General features: G+C 37.3%; 6 protein-coding genes across 6 annotated transcripts; 3 read left to right on the plus strand and 3 right to left on the minus strand.

Annotated features, from left to right (window-relative positions):
• Positions 1-689: 689 nt before the first annotated feature.
• LOC17895490 (patellin-3) lies at positions 690-3,010 on the minus strand. The gene is made up of 4 exons (XM_006302110.2): positions 1,980-3,010; positions 1,575-1,699; positions 1,325-1,475; positions 690-1,195 (listed from the first exon to the last, which is right to left on the minus strand). The coding sequence occupies exons 1-4, from the start codon at positions 2,943-2,945 to the stop codon at positions 947-949; spliced, it is 1,491 nt and encodes a 496-aa protein (XP_006302172.1). The 5' UTR covers positions 2,946-3,010; the 3' UTR covers positions 690-946.
• Positions 3,011-3,719: 709 nt separating this feature from the next.
• On the plus strand, positions 3,720-5,145 carry LOC111832023 (MICOS complex subunit Mic10). Its single transcript, XM_023788120.1, has 3 exons — positions 3,720-3,914; positions 4,142-4,296; positions 4,877-5,145. The coding sequence occupies exons 1-3, from the start codon at positions 3,782-3,784 to the stop codon at positions 4,889-4,891; spliced, it is 303 nt and encodes a 100-aa protein (XP_023643888.1). The 5' UTR covers positions 3,720-3,781; the 3' UTR covers positions 4,892-5,145.
• A 138-nt stretch (positions 5,146-5,283) lies between these two features.
• On the plus strand, positions 5,284-7,173 carry LOC17894306 (E3 ubiquitin-protein ligase RNF170). Its single transcript, XM_023788119.1, has 5 exons — positions 5,284-5,502; positions 6,116-6,318; positions 6,487-6,588; positions 6,706-6,757; positions 6,848-7,173. Exons 1-5 carry the CDS (start codon positions 5,412-5,414, stop codon positions 6,958-6,960), a joined length of 561 nt encoding a protein of 186 aa, XP_023643887.1. The 5' UTR covers positions 5,284-5,411; the 3' UTR covers positions 6,961-7,173.
• Positions 7,174-10,674: 3,501 nt separating this feature from the next.
• Positions 10,675-15,370, plus strand: LOC17896353 (receptor protein-tyrosine kinase CEPR2). The gene is made up of 4 exons (XM_006300240.2): positions 10,675-10,992; positions 11,981-14,422; positions 14,517-14,725; positions 14,841-15,370. The coding sequence occupies exons 2-4, from the start codon at positions 12,063-12,065 to the stop codon at positions 15,200-15,202; spliced, it is 2,931 nt and encodes a 976-aa protein (XP_006300302.1). The 5' UTR covers positions 10,675-10,992; positions 11,981-12,062; the 3' UTR covers positions 15,203-15,370.
• Positions 15,319-17,957, minus strand: LOC17895796 (hydroxypyruvate reductase). Its single transcript, XM_006301682.2, has 10 exons — positions 17,622-17,957; positions 17,319-17,457; positions 16,900-17,044; positions 16,656-16,783; positions 16,470-16,541; positions 16,269-16,386; positions 16,090-16,187; positions 15,912-15,953; positions 15,607-15,819; positions 15,319-15,515 (listed from the first exon to the last, which is right to left on the minus strand). Exons 1-10 carry the CDS (start codon positions 17,708-17,710, stop codon positions 15,447-15,449), a joined length of 1,113 nt encoding a protein of 370 aa, XP_006301744.2. The 5' UTR covers positions 17,711-17,957; the 3' UTR covers positions 15,319-15,446.
• LOC17895340 (RING-H2 finger protein ATL11) lies at positions 17,880-19,452 on the minus strand. The gene has a single exon (XM_006301194.2). It carries the CDS (start codon positions 19,183-19,185, stop codon positions 17,977-17,979), a length of 1,209 nt encoding a protein of 402 aa, XP_006301256.1. The 5' UTR covers positions 19,186-19,452; the 3' UTR covers positions 17,880-17,976.
• Between the last annotated feature and the right edge of the window lie 1,968 nt (positions 19,453-21,420).

Here is a 21,420-nt window from a genome sequence, read left to right on the forward strand (position 1 = left end):
CAAAATTGATAAACCGCCAAACATGATTTTCTTCCATATTCAAAACTTTGTTTAATTTTGATTAGTAAGCAACGATAAAACGAGAAAAGCGTGAAAAGGGTTTGTATGGTAGTGTAAGGGGTTGATCTTCTTGTCATATGGGTTCAAACCTTCTTAAGAGACGGAAATGTACATTCTTTAAATCGGAATGGAATAAAAACTGGCTTCGGATACCGGAAAAAAGATTATGGGCAAAAAAAGTTGAAACTCTCGCGGTTTAACGGAAGATAAAATAAAGTAGCCAAAGCTAAAATACTTTTTGTGGTTTTAATTTGTAGGTGGAAATAGTTAGGTTAATTCATAAATAAAGCTCTTTGAAATCTTGAAATTGCATTGATTTTGAAAGAATTTTCACAATCCATAATTGACATTTGAATGATGCAACAGCCAACAGTTTTTGAGTAAGCAAGACACAGATTGAAACCTCTCCCACCCACTCCAGTCTTGAGACAACAACAACCTTATGTCAGTGTCGGAGAGAAGTTGTTCCAACGTGTAAATCAACAGCCTTACGAATCTTTTTCTTTCTTTCTTTCATTTATTTTGAAATTGAATATAATAAACCTCGTGATTTAGACTTGATGTTGCACGACACCTAATAAGACGTATACGGTTGATTTCATATAAACAGACACGATCAAATAAATTGGTTGAGATTTTAAAGATCTTTATTTCAGGAAGTCATGTAGATATATATTCTCCTCAAATGATTACAAGAGCAAAAGATGCAGCAGCTCCATTGTATTAAACCACACATAAAATTACATAACATTGATAATGCAAACACTCTCACATATACAAACACATATAAGACGCATCTCACTTCTGTTTAAAGAACAACAAAAGTCTAGAAACCATTTTTTTGTAAAGTAAAAATGAAGTTTGGAAAGATATTTGTTTCTAAAACTTAGAGAGGTTTGACATTGAACCTGTAGACGAGCTTCTTCTTCTTAGAGGTTGGGTTGTCTACTGTGAGTAAAACCTTGCCAAGCTCGTTCACTTTGAAGCTATGGGTTAACACCGGTTCATCGGATGGTCTCATCTTCCTTGGTTTCTGTATAACCACCGTGTAAGCATCTTTCTCTTCTGGCACAAACTCTGCTTTGTAGCTCACTTCCCATCCAATTACCCTTATCTCCCACACAAGTTCACATTTCTGCGCCAACAACAACTTGTAATCAGACTTCACAGGATTTTACTAAGTATCATGACTCAGTGACCATGGTGTCATCTTTCAACTGTTTATGTTTTACGAACTGGATATTGCGGTAAGGACAGCACTAACCTCGTAGATTATGATCTCAACAGTTTGTTTTGTTCCGGGCTTAACAGTGATCTCTGAAGCTGCATCTTCCAACGAAAAGTCTGGATTGCAGTCACAAGGATCTACACTCAATCCTCCGTATTGTACAGGAACTTGCTCGGGTGAAATATATCTACAGTCCCACATTTTCCAAACAGAGTTAAGAGACTTTATATAATTGGTTAAGAAACATGACAAGTAACAGAATCAATCAGAATATGTCTAAAGTTACTTGAAAAGGGTTTCAGCAGATCGTGAAGGACCAGCAAACACTAGCTTGCTCTTTGATCGTGGTGTCATGAACGGACCAATCACAGTGTAAAACACAAGGTACCACCAAGGAACATTGATAAAAGCCTGAGACATTTTGATCAACAAAAAAATTAAAATATACCAATATTTCAATCATGTCTTAATCTGGACCATGAAGAGGGCCAAGAGACAACATGCTCAGATACCAATGAAAGACAATTAAACAGGATAAACAGAACCATGTTCTGCTCCAGTTTAGATTTTTGAACCAGTTTCAAAAGACAACATGCTCCGATTAACAGAACCATGTTTTGCTCATCATAAGTAGATCATCAGATTCGCAATTCTATAAACTAAAGATCTTAAGGAAACCAATATAGTGTACCTGTTTGAAGACAAACTCAGGGTAATTGTCTTGAAGCAACTCAACAGCTTGCTTAGTGGCGGATCTAAGCTCTTTCTTACCCAATCCAGGTGAATTCTTCATATCATTAACCTGAAAAATAGTAGAAACCCCACCAGAGCTAAAATCTAGCTTCCTAATACTCCTCTCCAAGAACTGAATCCTTGTCCTCAAGAAATGCTTCCTCTTCTCCTCATCCGAAAACGTCTTGTTGTAAAGCTCCTTATTCTGAAACTCACCATAGACATTATAACAAACAGGGTGGCCTTCCCGGTCCTGTCCATGCATAAACACAACCTTGTCTAGATCATCCACAAGATCTTCCTCAACCAGTTCATCGATCTTGAACTCTCTTCTCCACTTAATCGTGTTCTTGAGCATAGCCAACGAGTCTTTCACCTTGAAATCCCTAGCTCTTAGGAACTTCAGCAACACGACGTCGCTCCTGTCGTCTTCGAGCAACGGGATTCCCCAAATCGTGACTTCTTCTGGAGTGTTTGCGGCGGCGTCATCAGGCTTAGGGGTAGAGCCGAATTGGTGATTGTCTAAAGCATCTCGCACAAGACGCTTGAGTTCATCGAGTGACTTCTTCTCGGAATCTGATAGATCGGAAAGTTTGCTGCTTTCTTCTTTGAATGAACCAAGATTCAGTGGAATCATGCTCTTCTTCTCTTCAGCTACTTCCTTACTCGATGCTTCTTCGTCTCCAAGCTCTTTCTTCTCCGTCGACGCAGTTTCCGTCTCCGTCACCGTCGGTGGATGATGCTCTTCCGGCTGAGCCGCCGCGGTTTCTTCTTCCGGCTTGGTGGTGGCTTCCGGCAAATCAGTCACAGTCTCAGTCACACTCTTGGGAGCTTCAGCCTCTCTCGGTAGAGTAGACTCCGGTGCATCCGATGATGTTTGCTTTTCCGGTGTAACGAGAGTGGTGGTAATAGGTTCCTCCGCCATTTTTTCTTACTTGGCCGTCTTGTTCTGTGATTGTTCCTAAATTGGGTAAAACTGAGTTTTTGGGTTTATAGTGGAGACAAAATGTAAAAAAAAAAAGCGTTGAGACGTCCAAGTACAAAAGGGTATATTGGTCACGCCGATTGACCTGGTTTTTTAATGTTGTCGTCAGCGTGCGACATTTACAGTCTGCTGACATTAACTTCGCATAAGGTTTGGGTTTTTTTCTTTTCCGTATTTAAAATTACAGTATTGCTTCGTTTTTTCTTGTTTTACCACTAAATTCCAAATTAGACATCAGGATTTTTGTGTGACAAAGACAAAACAATCGTCAAATTCGAATCCAATGATAATTCACGAATAGTGCCTTTTTAATCTTTTCAGTTTTTGTAGAAGAATCAAAACAGAACAGATCCACGTGACCAAAAAAAAAAAAACTCATATTTTGGATTTTATATATTCGTTTGTTTTTTAATTTGTTTTAACGTCCTGACTCCTCCTTCACTGCTGCACATCACCGCCTCCACGTATCTATCGGACACTGTAAAAATTCTTCTGTTTTGTCTCTGTAAAGTGTAAACAACTCAACATTATTCGAATCCAAAGTACATGTAATAAAACATATAAGTAGACCCAAAAAAAAAAAAAACGGTTGGATGTAAAAGTATGTTAATGATTGGGGCCTTAATGGGTATACTATAATCAATTGAGCCCAATTATAAGCCCAAATTTGTTGTGACAGAGAAAGGAAACATCACGAACAACAACGGAAGAACAATTAAAAAAACCTCTGAGAGCGACCAAATTAATCGGAAGAGGAGATAGGTTTCGTGAAAGACATGGCAGAGAAGAAGGGTGCTGTGCCACCGGACTACGATGTCAATGCTAAATGGGACGCATGTCTCGATCTCACCGTCCGCCGCTTCGTTTACTCTTCCCTCGGCGGCGCATTCGCCGGTCTTCTTTTCTTCAGTTCAGTGTTTCTATATGACTCTTTACTCGATTCTCGTTTTCTGATTACTTTTATCTGTTTGAGAAGTCAGATTCTTAGAATGAATTGAAATATAGGATGATTGCATAGTGTTTAGTTTTTTTTTTTTCTTTCTAATTTGGATCATATGTTGTTTGATTTAGTTTTCCCTTTAGAGTTTTGATTGACATTTATGATTTATCATAATCTAGTTCCTGAATTTGTTTAGGGAGTCCTGTTACAAGATGGGCATCGATAGCTTTGGGTGCTGGAATTGGTATTGGCTCTGCTTACACTGACTGCTCTCGTGCTTTTGACGCACCTTCTTCATCTTCACCCAATTTAGCATCTCCCAAGACTACTCCAAAGACTTCTGTTTCTCAGGTCAGTTGGAATCTCTCTTGGCAAATCAATACATTAGTTTGGTACATAACTTGATACTAGAGAGCACAAATGTTATAGAGAGATTGTCAGAGATTAGAAAGGTTTTGATTGTAGCTGAAGAACCAATATCTTTGTCTATGGTAACGTAAATTGAGAAGGGTCGTTAATTCCACATTCTGAGCATTTTCACAGTGTGGTTTCCTATTTGATAAAAACAAATTCATGACTGGCTGTGTCGTAGTGATTGCTATTGAACTAAGGATTGGTGAATACAACATATAGAGCTTAGGTTTCTACCCTTGAATATAGTTTTGACTTTTGGTGATTACCAGGTTGAAAGCAGTTCTCTCTTGCAACTTCCATTATCAATGCTCACAACTTTGTAATGTGCGATGAGTAACACAAGAAGAACAAAAAGTAGAAGAATAGTTTTAGTTGCAAATGTGGGTTTCTGAATTTTCAGTGTCAATGAGTAAAGATATGTAATAGCGTTTGCCTGATTTATCTTTGAACAATCAATCTTCTTAAGTCCATGAGAAAGTAGGACTCAAGAGTTAATCTCATTTATTTCTTGTTGCAGGGAGCGGACGAGTAGCCAATGACTATAAACTGGAAGCTACTAATGCATGCAAAGATCAGGGTATCAAGAAACAGAGCTTTTGAATCACGCAATGATTGTTGAATTGTTTCCTTAAACCTGCAAGGACAAGTCATTTAAGATAGTGTCGCCTGTAAAAACCTCTTTTTTTTGTGCTATCATTCACTCACGGTGGTTTTAAACTACTACTAAATTCAAAATGTTACATCAAGTCACGCCAACCTCAATAACAGCAAGGTTTGTTACTCTGATTCGGCCGTCCTTTATTATTGCTTATGCCAAAACGATGTCGTTTCTTTCCTGTTGAAAAATTCTCAAACCGGAAATAACCGAACGGGTTCCACATGTGAAGGATAGCGAAGGACCACCAATTAAAAAAGAAATTAGACCGAACCAATCCGAGTTCCGATAGGTGGACCGCCATAGTCACCGACTAAAACAAAAACCTTCGAGCACGTTAATCTTGGAAGACGACGACGAAGAAGAATTAACGGAAGAAGAAACAACTCAGAGAGAGATGAATAGTCCACCGGAGAACGATCTTTGCTCGATATGTCATTCCCACTTCACCGCTCCTTGTCAAGCCAATTGCTCCCATTGGTTCTGCGGTCATCTTTCTCTCTCTCTCTCTCTCTCTCTCTCTCTCTCTCTCTTCGAATCATTCCTTTCTAGTCTTCTTTTTTTGTTCGTGTGTCGTGATTTGGTTCCTCTTGTACCTTTGCTAAGTTGGTTCGATGAGATCGGATGATTTTGACCTGAGGCTTATTTCCATTTTTTGTTATCACTGTTATTGCTCTATCATGATCGTTTGCTTTTGGTTAGAGATTCTATTGCATTTTAGAATCCAACTGTAGAATTTGGAGTCAAGTATGATTATTAAATGTGGGATTTTATCCTTTTTTCTAAAAAAAAATCCAAACTTTTTAACAGTTTTTGTTTACCCTCTCTGCTTTAACAGATTCTTGTATTTGGTTGACTGTGTGGTTTCAGAGTTTTTGGAACTTGATAACAACTATCGAATTTTTCATATTTATAGCTTTTACTTTGTATCTTGTTTTCAATCTCTTTATCTTAGGTCGATTCTGTGTTTTTGTTGACCTTGAGTTTGTGAGGTAAAGACCTTTGCTTAGTGTGTTCTTCATGTTCACATGTCCATTGCAGCTTGGTGAGAGTTATTTTAGGATGTTCTGTCTCTCTAACTCTGTTTCATTTATTTGTTAGGTAATTGCATCATGCTGGTGTGGACGCATGGATCTAGTACATTACAGCCATGTAAATGCCCCTTGTGTCGTCGTCCAATTAGTTTACTGGTTCCTTCAGAGGACACAATCAGAGACCGCAATGACGGTTCAGTTGCTGAGGTCCTTGGTAAGCTTGAAACGTACAACCGACTCTTTGGTGGCCGATCAAGTAGTTTATTTCAGGTATGTGTTTCTATCCCTGTGTTTTAAGTTGCATTTTTTTGGTCTTTGTGAGAAAAAGCAACTTTTTGAGATAGATAAGAATTCAACATGAATCTTGATATGTTTGGTTTAACTTCAAATTTGGTAATATCAAATCTCTTTTAAGGAAATTCTTTTTTCCGTTGGCAGAGGATGCAAGACCTTCCCTTCTTACTACGGAGGTTGTTGCGGGAAATGATGGATCCACAAAGAACGCTTCCACTTGTCATTAGAGCTCGGGTTTATATCGCAGTTAAGTTCGACCTTGATCTCTCTCTGTTTACAAAGCTTAGTCATGTTTAAGGTTATTATTGTTCTATTTGGAGTTAAAACGTTAGGACTAACGCAATGTCTTTGCATTGGATGCAGATGTTTCTCAGTTTTGTTTACATTGTCAGTCCAATAGATCTCATTCCAGAAGGTGATTTGTCCTTCTTATCCTATGAATCGTATCTCTTAGTTTTGTCTCACTGTCTTCTCACTAATCCTTTCTTTAACTAATTTATTTTAGGAGTTTTGGGGATAGTCGGTTTGCTTGATGATCTTCTCATAGCCCTGATTAGTTTCCTCCATGTTGCTGCCCTGTACCGCTCGGTTCTCTATTTCCGTCATGCCGGTTCGTGAACCAAAGAATGTTTTCGACATTGTGTCGCACTTTAGAGATGTACTTACCTTTTCTTCTGTCTTTGATCCTTTCCCTTTACAAATACACAATTGTTCTGTGTGGCCAAGGAAAACAAAAATGTGTGATGATAAGATCACAGCACGAAAAGCTTGGAACCACATATCAATCATCTTCGTACCACTTTCTCTACGCTAGTCTTTTTGACCTTTCCACTCAAGATTGTTAATTATGGTTTGACCATCTGACTGAGAAACTCCGAGATGGGTGATGGTGATGGTCAATATCAATTCTCTCCGACACAAATCAGTAATTGAGTGGTCCTCTTCTATACACCTTGATATGTTTAATCTCAGTAGCTGCTGAAAAGTCTTCACGGGTTTTTACGATCTTCATCTTCAGTTCATATAGAATCGCATAATCTTTTATTGACCAAAACAGACGTTGTGTAGATTTAAGAAGTTGGGTATTTCAAGAATCAACGGATTACTAGTCTGTCCAGAAGTCTCAGCCATGTACAAAATTTGGTTATTTGAAAAGGTCTTTTTGATGGTTTCGACTAAAACTAAAAGTTGATTTCCCATTAGTAGTCTCCAAGGGATGAACCGTTTGTTGTACACACATTTCATTCAAAGAGAGACAACACAATGTGTCATGGATGAGTGGACCATAAGATAGAACCACAATTTATTTTTGTCTCAATACGGTCACACGTGCATAGATAGAGTTGTACAGCTCGTGGATTCTATTCACATGTATACACCCCAAAAACACATACGCGTGATAGACTCATCTTTTTCATGTGCATGTCCCGAAAGTGACGTTGCTCCACTGAACTCACCCGCCTAAATCTTCAAAACGTTTCTCATGTCCCTCGATATAAATGCACTGGTTACCATATTCTCCATATTTTTCTTCTCTTCATCATCCAGCTTCATTAGTATATCACTTGTCACTTTTAAGGCAAACACACATTACAAGAGTTTAATTTGGCCACACTTATAACGGGTATTACACAAAAAGTATATACATACTTAAAATACACAAAAAATTCCCATGAAGAAGTTGCATAATCTTCTTGTCTTGTAAACAATTGTATTCATAATACTCTGACGTGACGTTGTGATTATTATACACAGGTATGGAGGACAGATATGCTCTTCTCATCAGCTTCTCTCTCTCATCCGATCAATATTATTATCATTGTTGGGACGACCCTACTCGACAAATTATAGACACCCACGTTTACATTATTGTAAAATATTTATATTATTAGCTACCCTCATGGCCTACTACTCTCACTATTAGCTTAGCTATTTTTCATACTGAGACCTCATCTATATTCAATGTTATGTCTGATACAATATGATCAACATATAGTTTGGTACACATAGAATGTTTTTACGGAAACACCTTTACTTGATAGAAATTACAATTCTTGATACATTGTTATAGTATGTGTGTAAGATCTTTTTTATAAACTGATAGAGATAAAAGTTTCGTGAACTTTTGTAAAGCATCGATCCTTTTAGTAAACTCAAACGAATATCTAAGATGAGTGAGTATAATAATCTAGTGTTTGTTGTATCAAGCGACATTAACTTTGAATTCTCTAATGTCTCCACCACCAATAGAAGTTTTTTTTTTTTTGTAATATGGAAAGAGACCAGGCAAAGAAAGAAGCCAAGTTAATGAGAAAGGGGAAGGGATACAGCTGGGGAAGTCAACATCCAAAATTCCAAATCAAAGATCTTTCTTTGATTCTCACTCACATAATTTATTAAGCCGTATCTCTCTTCCCACTTAAACCGACACTATACATTATCGCAAGAAAATTAGGTATTTCCTCACGGCTAATAATACTTTGATTATTTAGTAGAAACTAGAAAGTACTGTATATAGCAAAATGGACTATATTTTATTTAAGTTTTCCTACATTTTAATTAATGCAACGTTTTATTTACATGATTCTTGTATTGAAAATCATTTACGTAAAACGAAATTTGTTTTTATCTTGTAATTAAAGATTTCGATCCTTTAATATTTTTAAAACAAGTATACTAGCAGCATTATTGATTTTGGCCAAATAGTATGGGGAGAAATTTTTTAGTGTTTCCTCTACAATTATTGTTTTTGAAATCTTTCTGTCTCTGATTTCTTTCTCGTGCATTGTCTCACTTTAAAATAGTTAATTTTAGATATTTCTTTTGAAAAAAATAAATAAGAAATACTGTAGATTTTGTAAAAAAAATAAAGATTTGTGTATGATAAATAATAGTAGCACTCTAATAAGGGTCATTACCTACTAGGATATGATTGGTAACTTTGATAAGGGGTACTGTAGACTTGAATAAAACAATCAAGTAGTATGAGTGAAAACTAAACAATTTAACAAAAACGTTACGATGGATAATTGATAGCAATATTACCATTTATTTTTGTATTGCTATACTTACTGAAAATAATATCAACAAATATTTTTATATCATTATTTTCACAAACTATTTAATACTTACAACTCTTTTTTGCCATCTAATTACGTATCGTAATCTCTTATTATCATGCATCTTTCATGGAGATCGAGTTATAGTTTATGACTATTTCACCATCTCTTTACCGTTTCGAACAATGTCATAGGCCATTCATTCTTTGTCTTTGATATCAATCAGAAAAGAGAATTAAACCAATGATTAATTTTTCATAAAAAGTGTGTGTGTGAAGATCATTTAGAATTTGATTCGGATCAAAGAGGATAACAATTAGAGAAACGGATGTAGAAAGAAAAGGATATTGATGCGGTTAGACGATTCTTATCATACTTCACTTAAAAGGGTAATCCACGCAACTATACCATTTTTTTCATTTCTTATGTTCTTTTAGTGTTTTTTTTTTTTTTTGCTATGCTATAATAAGAGAATATTAACACTATACATAAGAAACCAAATGGTTCTTTTTTTATCTGCCTAACTATATATTATGGATCAATTCGATTCGTTCTTTATTAAAACTCTAATAAAGTAATAACCTTCATTGGTTTCTCCAAGTTTATTGTTTTACTCATGTGTGTAAGATTAGAGTTTTCTAAGTATATGATTTTTCTTTTTTCACTTCTCTTTTTATCAGGTTATTGTAGCTAGGAACTATATGAATAATATAAATGTTTCACGCATTAAACTTTTTTTTTCTTATAAAACATTCAACTAGCTAGTTGCTACTATTTCGAATAGGATAATTTATCGTTATCACAAAAACAAAAATCAAATAAGAATTTTTTTATCCAGACAACGACGTATCATTATTAATAAATAAAATTTGCATAATGTTTATTACAATGCATCTCCACTTATTACATATCAATCCATCTAGAAACATTAAACACGAAAGATGAATGTGGTTTACATCGATGAAACTATTTGTTTATGTACAATGCTGTTTGAGAGTATTAAAGTTATATATACACCGTTGGATTTTATTTTGTAGTACTAAACTATATAGAATCGGACAATTAAGAAAGATCATCACAACATATGTCAAAATCAGTATTGTATGGTGAGAGAAGAAAGAGAAGAGAAGAGAGTCGATTAGATAAATGATGAAACCTTTTTTGGCTCCAAGTCTCAACGACAACTCTCTCCTCTTGTCTCTTCCTCTCTCTCATCTTCTCTCCCCAATCTTCTAACAAGTCTTCCTTTCTCTCTCTTTCTCTTTCTCTCGTATTTCTTGGAAACATCTTTCTCTGTAATTGTTCTTCTTTTGAGAGAAACTAAAAGTTAAATTTTTATTTACAATTCCTTATTCCACTTATCTACAAATCAGGCACCTCCCTCGAGATCAATACTTTTTGTTGGTACCTAGAGATTTTATTTTCCTAGATAGAGGTCCAAGAAAAATCACACAAAAAGGTCTCAAGAAACCACAAACAAAGTCTTGATTACGACCCTCTTCCCTGTTTTGGATTCTGTATTTTCTGAACCCTCTCTCAAATTTTGCCTTCAACAAAACCTGAGAGTCTGGATTGTTTTCGACTATCTTAGGTACATATCTTCATTTATCTTTTTTTGTTTTATCTTTTTTCCTTTTCTTGGTTTTATGTTTTAAATCTTTAAGCCTCACACTCTTTGTTTATTTGACTCAATCTAAGGTTGTTTTACTACCAAAGGTTTTAAGGTTAGATATTGTGAAAAAAAGTTACTATGAAAATTTCCAAAATTTCAAATGTGTAGGTTAGTTGCTTTACTAATAACATAATTACTTTATATCCACTAAGTTCAAATCATTAATCCTTAATCTATACTCAATTCTCAATGTTGGGTTCTTCTTTTTTCACTGTTCAATACTTTTTAAGTTTCTATTCACTAATCTAGAAAGTGAAAGATCGATCATTTGCTTTACTTTCAAACCAAATAATTAGATTAGCATTTAGCAGAAAAATATTAAAAAAAAAAACAACTTTCTGCACTGTAATTGAGTACCTTTAAAGCTCACTTATGGAGTTTGTGTATGTTTTAGTACTTAAGCAAGCTTAATCTGTCCATTTTTACATATAATCTTGTTGGTGATAAACTCTATATTTGTATATCTTCTTTATATATAACCAATCAGTTTTTTTTTTTACATATAAATGATTTATTTATATGTGCAACAACTTAATTTATTCATTATACAAAATTATGGAAGAATCACATGAACCCATTCTTTTTACAAAATCTTTATTATTGATTTTGCATAATAATTATTATTCATATATGCATGTACGGAATATAATAATATACAAAACACAATTGGCAAATCATAACACAACTACCAACCCCCACATAGACATTTTGATAGTATATATTTTTCCTACTAAATTGTCTTTGTTCTCAATGTTAATAATATTGTTTAAATCTATTTCTAAAGTGAGTCCCTGTGGCCAGAGTGGATGATTAATTGTGACTAATTTTACTCTTTTCACATTAAAAGATTTAAATATGTAGTGGTTTTGTTTGTTGATTTCATTTTTTTTTACATTTTTCTATGTAGGTGGATGCCTAATTACAGTGCATCAACTATGATGAAAGCCTAAGCTGTAAATTGACCCTTTTGCCCTTGGATATTGCCGGAAATGTCGAGAAGACCGGATATCCAACGTGGCACGCTCGCCACCGTGGTCGGCATAATACTCCTCTCATTTTTCCCGCCAAATGTAGAATCGACCGTTGAGAAACAAGCTCTGTTCCGCTTCAAAAACCGCCTCGACGACCCTCACAACGTACTCGAATCATGGAAACCATCCGATTCGCCGTGCGTGTATCGCGGCGTCACATGCGATCTGATCTCGGAAGAAGTCACCGGTATATCTCTAGGGAACGCAAATCTCTCGGGCACTATTTCTCCATCAATCTCAGCTCTCACGAAGCTCTCTACGTTGTCACTTCCATTTAATTCCATCTCCGGGGTGATCCCGCCGGAGATCACCAACTGCACGAACCTTAAAGTCCTCAATCTCACCTCAAACCGACTCTCCGGAACAATCCCAAACCTTTCTCCACTGAAAACCTTAGAGATTCTCGACATCTCCGGGAACTTTCTTACCGGAGAGTTTCAAAGCTGGATTGGGAATATGACTCAGTTGGTTTCTCTCGGTCTTGGCAACAACTACTACGATGATGGTTTGATTCCTGAGAGTCTTGGAGGTTTAAAGAAACTGACTTGGCTCTTCTTAGCTCGCTCCAACTTGACCGGACAGATACCAAACTCAATCTTTAATTTAAATGGTCTAGACACTTTCGACATCGCCAACAACGCAGTTTCCGGTGATTTCCCACTGCAGATCACAAGATTGGTAAATCTCACCAAGATTGAGCTGTTCAACAACAGCTTAACCGGTAAAATCCCCCCGGAGATAAAGAACTTGACTCGTTTACGCGAATTCGATGTTTCTTCGAACCAGTTCAGTGGTTCTTTACCTCGAGAGCTCGGAAATTTGAAGGAGCTCAAAGTTTTCCACTGCCATGAAAACAACTTCACCGGCGAATTCCCTTCTGGTTTTGGCGAACTTCGTCACCTCACTTCTATTTCGATTTATAGAAACAACTTCTCCGGTGAATTTCCGGTTAACATCGGCAAATTCTCGCCGTTGGACACGGTTGACATATCTGAGAACGTGTTTACAGGTCCGTTTCCAAGATTCTTATGCCAAAACAAGAAACTACAATTCTTGCTCGCCTTGCAGAACGATTTCTCCGGCGAGATTCCTAGATCTTACTCAGAGTGCAAATCTCTTTTGAGACTAAGGATTAACAAGAACCGCCTTAGTGGTCCTGTTTTTGAAGGCTTTTGGGCTCTACCACTTGCTAAGATGGTTGATCTCAGCGATAACGAACTCACCGGAGAGATTTCTCCGGTGATTGGACATTCAACGGAACTGAGCCAGCTCATTTTGCAGAACAACAGATTTGTCGGAAAGATTCCTCCTGAACTAGGTAAACTGACCAAAATAGAGAGGATTTATCTGAGCAACAACAACTTTTCCGGGGACATTCCGACACAAGTGGGAGGTTTGAAAGAGTTGTCATCTCTGCATCTTGAAAACAATTCATTAACAGGATCTATCCCTCTTGGATTGACAAGTTGTGTCAAACTTGTTGATCTGAATCTTGCTAAGAACTTCTTGACAGGAGAAATACCAAATAGTTTATCTCAGATTGCTTCTTTAAACTCGTTGGACTTCTCAGAGAACAGGCTGACGGGTGAGATTCCGGCGAGTCTTGTGAAGTTGAAGCTCAGTTTCATAGATTTTTCTAAAAATCATCTCTCAGGTAGAATACCACCTGATCTTTTAGTGGTGGGAGGATCCACCGCGTTTGCAAGTAACGAGAAGCTTTGTGTTGATAGCCAAAACGCCAGAACAAGTCAGAATTTGGGGCTGAGCGTTTGCAGTGGCTACCAACATGTGCGGAGGAATGGTTCACTCGACGGCACACTCTTGTTCTTGGCTCTTGCAATTGTTGTGGTGGTGCTTGTGACTGGTTTGTTTGCGTTGCGTTATAGAGTTGTGAAGATACGCGAGCTTGATTCAGAAAACGGTGATATTAATAAGGGCGATGCGAAATGGAAAATCGCTTCTTTCCATCAAATGGAGCTGGATGCTGAGGAGATATGTAGGTTGGATGAAGATAATGTGATCGGAGCTGGAAGCGCGGGAAAAGTGTACCGTGTTGATTTGAAAAAGGGTGGCGGGACAGTGGCGGTTAAGTGGTTGAAGAAAAGAGGAGAAGAAGCAGTTGATGGAACAGAGGTCTCTGTTGCGGAAATGGAGATTCTTGGGAAGATTAGACACAGAAACGTCCTGAAGCTCTACGCTTGTCTAGTCGGAAGAGGCTCTAGCTATTTGGTGTTTGAGTTCATGGAGAATGGGAACTTGTACAATGCACTTCGCCAGACTATCAAAGGTGGATTACCAGAATTGGATTGGTACAAGAGGTAATCTTTGTTCTCTACTCTCAACAAGTATGGATCCAAGATTACAAGAAAGAAAAGATAAATAATTATTTTGCCCCCTTTTGTCAATAAACAGATATAAGATTGCGGTGGGGGCGGCTAAAGGAATCACCTATTTGCATCATGATTGTTCTCCTCCAATCATTCACAGAGATATAAAGTCAAGCAACATTTTGCTTGATGGAGATTACGAGTCGAAGATCGCAGACTTTGGAGTTGCCAAAGTTGCAGACAAAGGATATGAATGGAGTTGTGTTGCTGGAACTCATGGCTATATGGCTCCTGGTGAGTTTTGCCTTTTCTTCAACTTAACCATCGATCCTAGATTCAGCTCTGCCTCACATGATGAAAACTGAAACTGATTCTTTATTTGGTTGTAATTGTGATGTGATGACTGTAGAGCTGGCTTACTCCTTCAAGGCGACGGAGAAGAGTGACGTGTACAGCTTTGGCGTGGTTCTTCTAGAGCTAGTTACCGGTCTTCGGCCGATGGAAGATAAGTTTGGAGAGGGCAAAGACATTGTTGACTATGTCTACTCTCAGATTCAACAAGATAGGAGGAACCTCCAAAACGTCTTGGACAAGCAAGTTTTGTCGTCTTACGTAGAAGAAAGCATGATTAGAGTTCTGAAGATGGGTCTTCTCTGCACTACAAAGCTCCCAAATCTCAGACCGAGCATGAGAGAAGTCGTGAGAAAGCTTGACGACGCTGATCCTTGCGTTTCCAATTCTCTGGACAGAACCGGGAAGATTACGGTATAGGTTAGTTAATTTAGTTATCATAGACGGGTTAAGTTTGTTACCCGTTTTGGTTCAGACTTCAGAGTCGACACAAGAGTATTGGTTTGTTCAAAACTCGAGTGGAAAACACAAGTCACTAGTTTTTCATATCTATATATTTGCAGTGAAAAGGCAAAGAGTTATCATAAAGAGATTTGGATTTAAGTTCTTCAGTAAACATAATAAACTATATAATGAATTCACACTACAACGAAATGTAATCCCATCAGTTGACGATTTCGATTCCGGTGAGAGGAAGTCCTTCATGCAACTGAAGAGCGAGGTCTCCCACAATCTACATTTTACAACACTAAAGAGTTTAGAATCCATATCCAACCAAAGGCAGATGACATATAAAAAGAGTGGATCATCCTCGGATATTGTACCTTGGCCATGGACCTATATGAATATTCGGTAACCCCAGCGACGTGAGGGGTTATAATAACGTTTTTAAACTTCAAAATCGGATCATTTGAATCAAATGGCTCGGACCATGCCACGTCAATACCGAGGCCTCCTAGATGACCAGACTCCAGATTCTGGTAAGCTGATTCATAGTTAATCAGACCACCTCGGGAAATATTTACAAGTAAAGCACCCTGAAACAACAAAAGAGATATCAACAGTCATCAGTCATCACAATCTAATCCAACTCGTTTCTTTTCCTATATGAATGGCCCCAAGTAATCACCTTTTTCATTGAGCTTATGAACTTCTTGTTCACGATCTCCGCCTGAGAGTTATAAGATCATCATGTATATACAGCTAAATTATCTAATAATTTGCAGATGGGTTTTCACCACCAAGAAAAATTCATGCATATATCAATGTGCTTGATAAGTTTCTAATGAAGAGAAGTGGAAACTTACTGTTTCTTTGTTGAGCCTCAAACAAACAACAACTATATCAGCTTTTCCCGCGAATGTGTAAATGTCTTCATGGCTACCTCTCTCATCAAGAAGACTGGCTGAAGATAAAAGTTAACAAATTACTAGACATCATGATGGGTTTGTCAAGGCAAACAGAGGAGTTAACAGAGAGCCCATACAGTCCAAGTCGGTGATAGAAGAAGGCCAGCTTCTTTTTGTGGCTACAACTCTCGACCCAAATGGCTGCAACCGTTTAGCCAACTCTATTCCAATGTTTCCATATCCTAAGATAAAAACCTGTATAATAAAAAGAAAGAAGAAAACCTTTTTAAGGGCTACACACTAAAGATGTCAAATGCAGATTACGTACTGAGACTCACAGTTTTACCGAGAAGCGTGCCACCTGTTGGTTCTCCAAGTCGTCTGCTTCTCAGAGATATTTGCATTTCGTTCTGCAATAAATTAACATAGAATTATAACTAGAAAGCAATATCAGAACTAGCACTTGAGGAACTAAGCGATATACTAATGGAACCATACAGAGGCAAATCAAATAAATAAGCCACCTGTTTCTTCAGAAGGCCCAGCATTAGATATATAGCCATTTCAGAACAAGATGCTGCATTTCCATTACCCTCACTGGGAATTCTGGCGACCTTAATCCCATTTTTAGTTGCAGCATCAATATCAACACCTGCAGAAGTATATAAACAGGAGATAAAATTAGATAAACTACAGCTTTCTTTTGGTCCAATCTACGAGGTATATGCTTAATCATGTATTAATTCATAAGAAAGCAGAGACAGATACCATCAAGACCAACACCATACTGCATAATAAGCTTCATCTTGCTGGCACGAGATATAACATTCGAATCCATTTGCATCGTCATTGACACACATATATGATAGTTCTTTATAACCTCAGGGACATCACGGTAATGGACAACATCGACCTACATGAAAAACCAAACCATAAAAAAAATAAACAACAACCATCTCAAAATTAGAATTTTTACTACAATTGAAAACTAGAAACACCAACACAGATTCTAAACATGGTCCTGCAGAACTTGTTATAAGAAAGTTTGAAGTAAAGAGCTTGATTTACATAGTTTAAAACCAAATCTCAAACACTAGCACCTACACAAACATTAAACTAGTCTAGGAGACTAAAGTTTTCAACTTTACTTATTGGTAGAACTTAGAAGAGATCAAAATAGTTAATACCTGAATAAAAGGATAAGCTTGCAAGTATTCTCTGGTGAAATTGTAGGAATCAGGAAAATACGGACCGCAAAATAGAACATGAGTTACATGCATGTCATTTGTCTCAACAATTCTCTCAGGCTTAATAACCTTACTTTGCCTAACCAACATCACAAAACATCCAAATTGAGATTTGACTGAGACACTCGACTTGGTATAATACAAAAGACAAGCTCGGGGGATATAATAGATCTACAACAAGTCAACAAATTCATAGAGAAGCCGTAAAGTTCTTTTAAGGAAAAGGGCGAATTTTTGATTCACCTGGAGATGGAACGAGCCAAGAAAGAGTAGGGTAAAGAAGCGACGTTTGAGATTCTGTTTCGGAACGTAGCTTTGGCGATTTGGAACATTATCTCGGCACTCTGATCACAAGATTTGCAACTGTTTCATTAGTTTCTAGACTTTCAATAATTTCCATATGTTTCCCATATAAATAGTTTATTACAATTTAACCCAACACTTTATAAATTATCTTACTCAACCCTATAGGGAAAAAAACACAGAATTGGACCTCGTATGTGTTCAATTGTTACGTAACGTTTTTTAAATTTGAAAACGAAGAATGCAGAAATAAAAGGGGAAAAATTTATGTACAGAGACTTTCTCAATAACCAAATTACATAGTATCTGACGGAGTAGCATGGCCTGAGCGAAGGTGATCCGACGAACGTTCGCCGACGTTGTTGTTGTCTTTTCCAACAAACAACCGATCAAACGGTGATTTCATAGCTAGAAGCAAATTCTTGGGTGAACCAGCATGCACCTGATCAACACTGCCACCTGGAGACGTGATATTGATCGAACCTGTCCGGTACGGAGGAGTTATCGAGAATGGTCTACGGTCTAACCGGCCATCTTGGTCGAACCGTTCGTAGAAATAGTTTCTCCCACTCCCTAAGCTTCCGGTTCTGTATCCTCTCGCTGAACTCATCACCTGAGGTAACGCCACGTGGCCTTTTGAAAGGCTTGGATTCACTAGTTTATTGTGTATGTCTTGCGGTAATTTCAACGTGAACCGGTCAAGATTCTCTGAACGTTGACCCGTCCAATCAGAATTGGTGAAAATTCCGGCTAAATTCCATCCGGTAGACATAGACCTACGTGGCATACTCTGGTTACAAGTCAACGCCACCGAGTCAATCAACCGCGCGTCAGGTGAACCCAAAACTCTAATTCGATCCCCGGTCGGATCCGAACCGAGAGAGTCGTTGGTTAAACCGGGTATCTGAATTATGGATTCCCCCGGTACAGGGACGAGATCAGCGCGGCAGAGAGGACACGTAGCGTGAGAGCGGAGCCAAGCGTCAATGCAACCGGGATGGAACACGTGGCAGCATTTAGGGATCAAACGCAGCGTTTCAGCCTCTTCGAACTCGTTTAAGCAGACAGGACACTCGAGCGCTTCTTTACCGATCCTTAGCGTCTTCACGGTTGAGTATCGGAAAGTAGGAAACGTCTCGATGACCGACGCGTCTAGCCCACGCGCCGGTTGACGGTTCAGGGTAAGCCAGTTCCCGGCGGCTTCTTCCGTGCTTCCGTAGTCCATCCCCATGACTCGCTCGAGACATCTACGGATGTAGACGGAAAAGAACCCAAGAAAGAAGAAGATGCTGACGAGGACTATCATGAGTATGGCCATGGTTGGGTCAAACCGAGAGCTACCTCCGGGAACGTCTGAATCGCCGTGAGTGGCTTGACCAGCGGCGATCTGACATCCGCCGAGGTTGGAGAAGAGTAGCAGAAAGAGGAGTAGCGATAGGATAGAACCATGATCATGACCACCGATGAATGAACGGTTGAGATTAATTATACCTTTCGTGTTCATGAAGACCAAACTTTCGTCGGTTTGGCTCTCCAGTCCATGCAATGAAAAACAACAATACTAATTTGGTGTGATCAACGTAGATTGGTATGAACTGATCAGAACTTGAGGAACATCAAGAGACAATACTAATTTGAGGTTGCTCAATGGTTGGTAGGTTGACTTTGAAGTTTCAACCATGGCACTATTTAAAAGATGTTGCATCATAACTAATGAATATGTTTTTGTTTTTGTTTTCTTATGTTGACAGCGTAACTAATGAATATTGTAGATACAACATATTTGTTTAAAATATATGATGTGATTGTGATGTTTCCGTCAAGAAGTTGGGATGTATCTATCAATGAGACCAACCATTTAGTGCCAATATCGCCAAGAGATTTGTTGTTAAATTAAGTGATGCTTCTATAACTGTTTAGTTTCTTCGTACGTAATTTTGCTGTTCCTTTCTATCTTCCAAAATGTTTTAGCTTATCTCACTATAAAGTCAATGCCTTTTAATTTTTTTCACATTTAATATCTTAAAACGAACAATATTAGTGAATCAGCTCGATATATGGAACTTTTGTTTTTAAAAACATAATATCTTTTAGAGAGATTTTGATGCATCATATAGTCATATAGAACCATCATGGTAACCTCTAGCTAGATTATAAAACAGTGTGGTGTGTGAGATGGTGGCTATTTGGTCAAATAAGGTTTTAGAAATTGTGTATGTCTGGCAGAGGATTTTGTATTTTGCACTATTATATGGGTTTATAACGCAATCACGCATGAAAGTTTCACGTTGACGAACAAAATAAATTTTAATACGTGAAAGTGATCACTAATTTTGTCTTTGCATCGTGCTTCGTCCCATGTCGTCATCACGTCGTTTTCTAATTATAGGTTATATTCTTATTTAGTGAATAAGTCTATATTGGTTGCATCCTATATCTCTTGTTGATTATCTATAAAAAAAAAAAAGTAAAGGTTTCAAGAGCCTCTATTTGATTTTGATCATCCTCCTATGAGATAATGATTGGATATGGGATGTTAGTGACTTCGACGACGGGATAAAATCATATTTTAACACATTATATAATTAAATATCTTAAGTATAAAATGAACATATAAGTCTGATGACCAAAACAATGAATATAGTTTTATATATGTTTTTATCGGATCACTTAATTAAGTATTTTATACCGACCGCAATGTCTTTGTCCAATATTTCTTCAACAAAATTGTATAATTTTATGCGAAAATGATATTTCGTTGAATACGTTATAGATTATGATCTTTTTCTTTACCAACAATGTTTCATTGTTTTGTATTGTGTGGTCATACTAGCTCGAAGCGAAAGTGTAGCAAAAAGTGTCCCGTTACACTGTTCCAGATTATATACAAAAAGATAGGAATTAATAGTCGAGGCCCAATTAATTGTAAGTTCTTTGTACCAGTCGAGGCCCATTACTACTTAGCCGCGAGCCTCGCATAGCGACTTGCAACCACATTCACAGTGAGCCGCGCCTCACATAGCGTATTGCAATTACGTTCAGATGGATTAATGACTGATGTATATGGTATATATGTGACACAGAGAAGAAAGACACACACGTATTTTACCAATACATTTTTTGCTTTACTGATTCACTCACTTTTAAATAAGAAAGTGTAGTAGAAGTACAGAACCATGGCTATGAAGCCTATGCTGTTGTTGTTCAGCAAAGACACACAAACCCTACAAATCTATTTGTTTGCATGCAGTCTTGTAGATGTCCTGTTTCTATGGGAAAAGTATATAATACAAATTTAAAATGATATTTTTTTCTCGCTTTACAGCTACCTAAACTCTCATGCTATATAACCATGATCTGTACTATTTGTATATCATATAATTTTTTAGAATAAGACTCCTATATTTCCTAGCTAAACTAAGCTTCTATAATATTGAACGGGACGAAGATCATTTAGTCCACCATCATATCATTGGACTCCATGGATTTATTATAGCATGTGAGGTGAGGTAAAGACTCGTTTCATTTGAGCCCAAAAACACGTACTTTTTTTGTTTACTATATATTGAACATATATGAAACATCCATCGAGACAGCTAAGCAAGCTTATATATATAGTATTTTATAGAACTAATGAAAATTTCTTACTGGTCAATTCTTACTAATTTCTTAAAAATACGATGATAGATAACTATGAAGAAAAAAGAAAAAAAAAAAAGATAACTATGAAGTAATATCC

This window comes from Capsella rubella, unplaced genomic scaffold, assembly GCF_000375325.1.
Source record: "Capsella rubella cultivar Monte Gargano unplaced genomic scaffold, Caprub1_0 scaffold_2, whole genome shotgun sequence".
NCBI classification, from domain to species: Eukaryota; Viridiplantae; Streptophyta; class Magnoliopsida; order Brassicales; family Brassicaceae; genus Capsella; species Capsella rubella.

What these genes read in the sequence shown, in the direction of transcription:
- LOC17895490 (XM_006302110.2), bottom strand. Translation starts at nt 2,945, where the DNA reads ATGGCGGAGGAACCTATTACCACCACTCTCGTTACACCGGAAAAGCAA. An exon ending in TCTGCTGAAACCCTTTTCAA is followed by an intron (nt 1,476 to 1,574) that starts GTAACTTTAGAC and finishes GTGGGACTGTAG; the next exon opens with ATATATTTCACCCGAGCAAG. An exon ending in TTGAGATCATAATCTACGAG is followed by an intron (nt 1,196 to 1,324) that starts GTTAGTGCTGTC and finishes TTGTTGGCGCAG; the next exon opens with AAATGTGAACTTGTGTGGGA.
- LOC111832023 (XM_023788120.1), top strand. Translation starts at nt 3,782, where the DNA reads ATGGCAGAGAAGAAGGGTGCTGTGCCACCGGACTACGATGTCAATGCT. An exon ending in CGCCGGTCTTCTTTTCTTCA is followed by an intron (nt 3,915 to 4,141) that starts GTTCAGTGTTTC and finishes GAATTTGTTTAG; the next exon opens with GGAGTCCTGTTACAAGATGG.
- LOC17894306 (XM_023788119.1), top strand. Translation starts at nt 5,412, where the DNA reads ATGAATAGTCCACCGGAGAACGATCTTTGCTCGATATGTCATTCCCAC. An exon ending in TTGCTCCCATTGGTTCTGCG is followed by an intron (nt 5,503 to 6,115) that starts GTCATCTTTCTC and finishes TTTATTTGTTAG; the next exon opens with GTAATTGCATCATGCTGGTG. An exon ending in AATAGATCTCATTCCAGAAG is followed by an intron (nt 6,758 to 6,847) that starts GTGATTTGTCCT and finishes AATTTATTTTAG; the next exon opens with GAGTTTTGGGGATAGTCGGT.
- LOC17896353 (XM_006300240.2), top strand. Translation starts at nt 12,063, where the DNA reads ATGTCGAGAAGACCGGATATCCAACGTGGCACGCTCGCCACCGTGGTC. An exon ending in GAATTGGATTGGTACAAGAG is followed by an intron (nt 14,423 to 14,516) that starts GTAATCTTTGTT and finishes GTCAATAAACAG; the next exon opens with ATATAAGATTGCGGTGGGGG. An exon ending in TCATGGCTATATGGCTCCTG is followed by an intron (nt 14,726 to 14,840) that starts GTGAGTTTTGCC and finishes TGATGACTGTAG; the next exon opens with AGCTGGCTTACTCCTTCAAG.
- LOC17895796 (XM_006301682.2), bottom strand. Translation starts at nt 17,710, where the DNA reads ATGTTCCAAATCGCCAAAGCTACGTTCCGAAACAGAATCTCAAACGTC. An exon ending in TGGGCCTTCTGAAGAAACAG is followed by an intron (nt 16,542 to 16,655) that starts GTGGCTTATTTA and finishes AATTTATTGCAG; the next exon opens with AACGAAATGCAAATATCTCT. An exon ending in GCACGCTTCTCGGTAAAACT is followed by an intron (nt 16,387 to 16,469) that starts GTGAGTCTCAGT and finishes TTTATTATACAG; the next exon opens with GTTTTTATCTTAGGATATGG.
- LOC17895340 (XM_006301194.2), bottom strand. Translation starts at nt 19,185, where the DNA reads ATGAACACGAAAGGTATAATTAATCTCAACCGTTCATTCATCGGTGGT.